Source organism: Pteropus vampyrus, unplaced genomic scaffold (assembly GCF_000151845.1).
Source record: "Pteropus vampyrus isolate Shadow unplaced genomic scaffold, Pvam_2.0 Scaffold13054, whole genome shotgun sequence".
NCBI lineage: Eukaryota > Metazoa > Chordata > Mammalia > Chiroptera > Pteropodidae > Pteropus > Pteropus vampyrus.
The window spans coordinates 2,635-4,882 of NW_011901835.1; the positions used below are offsets into that span (position 1 = coordinate 2,635).

At 63.8% G+C, this 2,248-nt stretch overlaps 1 protein-coding gene across 1 annotated transcript in view; it reads left to right on the forward strand.

Moving 5' to 3' along the window:
• The window catches only part of LOC105310844 (signal-induced proliferation-associated protein 1-like), a gene marked incomplete at its 3' end in the record, with an annotated part of 4,759 nt that extends 2,617 nt beyond the window's left edge, over positions 1 to 2,142 (forward strand). Inside the window, exons 2-4 of the mRNA XM_023526873.1 lie at positions 314 to 1,076; positions 1,716 to 1,843; positions 1,935 to 2,142. Coding sequence (XP_023382641.1) covers positions 398 to 1,076; positions 1,716 to 1,843; positions 1,935 to 2,142 — 1,015 coding nt within the window. The remainder of the gene's footprint in view (positions 1 to 313; positions 1,077 to 1,715; positions 1,844 to 1,934) is intronic.
• Positions 2,143 to 2,248: the final 106 nt, after the last annotated feature.

Here is a 2,248-nt window from a genome sequence, read left to right on the forward strand (position 1 = left end):
GACCCGGGCCAAATCCAAGGTGTGTGAGTTGGAACTGGGGGACGCTGGCAGCCCCAGGGCTGCCTAGCCTCCAAGACCCTAAGGCCAATGCCCCAACAGCCTAGCCCCTGGCCCTGCTTAGTGCTAAGCTGGAGGAGGGGGCTGGAAACCTTAGCCCGAGGCAGACAAGGAAGTGGCCAGGAAAGCGGAAGCGGCTTTGATGGTCTCGTAGAGGGCCGGAAGCCAACCCGGCGCGGTGGAGGACCAGGCTGGGGCCCCCCGGTTCCTGTTTTCTCCCCAGGTCCCTCTGAGCAGCCCACTCCTCCCTCAGCAGGAACCAGCCTGCTGGCTGGGCACCAAGCACCCGACACCCGTGCCTGCCAATGCGGCCAGGCCCCTGGAGAGCCAGGCCCGCTGCATGCCCATGTGGGCCGGTGGCGCTGGGAGCCCTCGGCGGGGCACAGCCCCTGCACCCACCGATGACCTTTTCGCCCGCAAGCTGCGCCAGCCAGCACGTCCCCCGCTGACACCACACACCTTCGAGCCGAGGCCAGCCCGGGGCCCACTCCTGCGCAGTGGGAGTGATGCAGGTGAGGCCCGGCCCCCAGCACCGGCCAGCCCTCGTGCCCGTGCCCACAGCCACGAGGAAGCCAGCCGCCCTGCTGCGGTCCCCACTCGACTCTTCACTGACCCACTGGCACTGCTGGGGCTGCCGGCCGAGGAGCCAGAGCCCACCTTCCCACCAGTGCCTGAGCCCCGCTGGTTCGCCCACTATGATGTGCAGAGCCTGCTCTTTGACTGGGCTCCAAGACCTTGGGGGACTGGAGGCCATGCAGAGGCCAGCTCTGGGACCCCGCCCTCAGCTGAGGACCGGACTGCCAGCTCCGACCTGCTGCTCGAGGCACCTGGCTTTGTGAGTGAGCTTGGGGGTGAGGGTGAGCTGGGCCTGGGTGGACCGGTGTCCCCACCTGTGCCACCTGCACTGCCCAACGCGGCCGTGTCCATCCTGGAGGAGCCACAGAACCGAACCTCAGCCTACAGCCTGGAGCACGCAGACCTGGGTGCTGGCTACTACCGCAAGTACTTCTACAACAAAGGTGAGGAGAGGGCCCCCTTGGGAAGGCAGAGGTTCCTGTCACCTGCAGTCACACAGTAGGGCTCACGAGCTGTCCTTTTCCTGTCAATATGAAGGCCATACGAAGGGTTAGGCTCTGCCTCTGGGCCAAGGCTGTCCTGCTGGGCCCAGCTTTACCTCTCTAAGACCAACCCCAGCCTCCACCCACAGCCAGGCACACCCCTCTGCCTCCATCTGGTTCATTCTCATGCTCCTCCAGGCTGGGGACAGATTTCCTTCTATGTTTCTGTGAGGCTTGAAACCCCTGCACCGGGAGCTTTGTTCTCATCAATGTCCAGAAGGGAGGGTCCCAGACATCCTGGAGAATATGGGCATGGTGGGCCAGGTCATGGCAGGATCTAGGCATGGGATCAGGCAGGTATCAGCCCCCCCGAGTCTGAGACAAGAAGTGATAGGGGTAGGGCATAGGGCCAAGTATCAAGGAGCAGGCAATGGGCTTGGTTGGACGTGGGCGGGGCTTCAGAGGGGTGGAACTTCGTCTGGGGTCTGCACTAGGTGAAGAGATGGGACCCGGGCCAGGACTTAGTGTTGGGCGTGGTCCAGTGAGGGTGGGACAGCGGATGGGTGGGACCCATCATTCACCCTTTCCCCTGTCCCCCAGAACACCAGAACTTCTTTGGACTGGACGAGGTGCTGGGCCCGGTGGCAGTGAGCCTGAGGCGGGAAGAGAAGGAGGGCAGCGGAGGGGGCACTGTGCACAGTTACCGCATCATCGTGCGGACCACGCAGGTGGGCCGGGGTCATGGGATCAGACCACGTACTATTATTGCCTTCTCGACAACCTGTATGGGTCCTGAGCGCCCCTACGTCCCCTCCTCAGCTCCGGACTCTCCGCGGCACCATCTCAGAAGATGCGCTGCCACCAGGGCCACCGCGGGGCCTGTCACCGAGGAAGCTTCTGGAGCACGTAGCGCCACGGCTGAGCCCGACCTGTCTGCGTCTGGGGTCAGCCTCACCGAAGGTGCCACGCACGCTGCTTACGCTGGATGAGCAAGTGGTGAGTGGCCAGGACGCCCTCAGCCCTACAGGTCTAAACCCAGCCTGCCCAGCTCCCAGATGCCTAGGACTGACCCTGATCCTACATTGGACTGTGATCCCAGGGGAGCTGGCTTTTCAGAGAGGGTATCAGAGGTC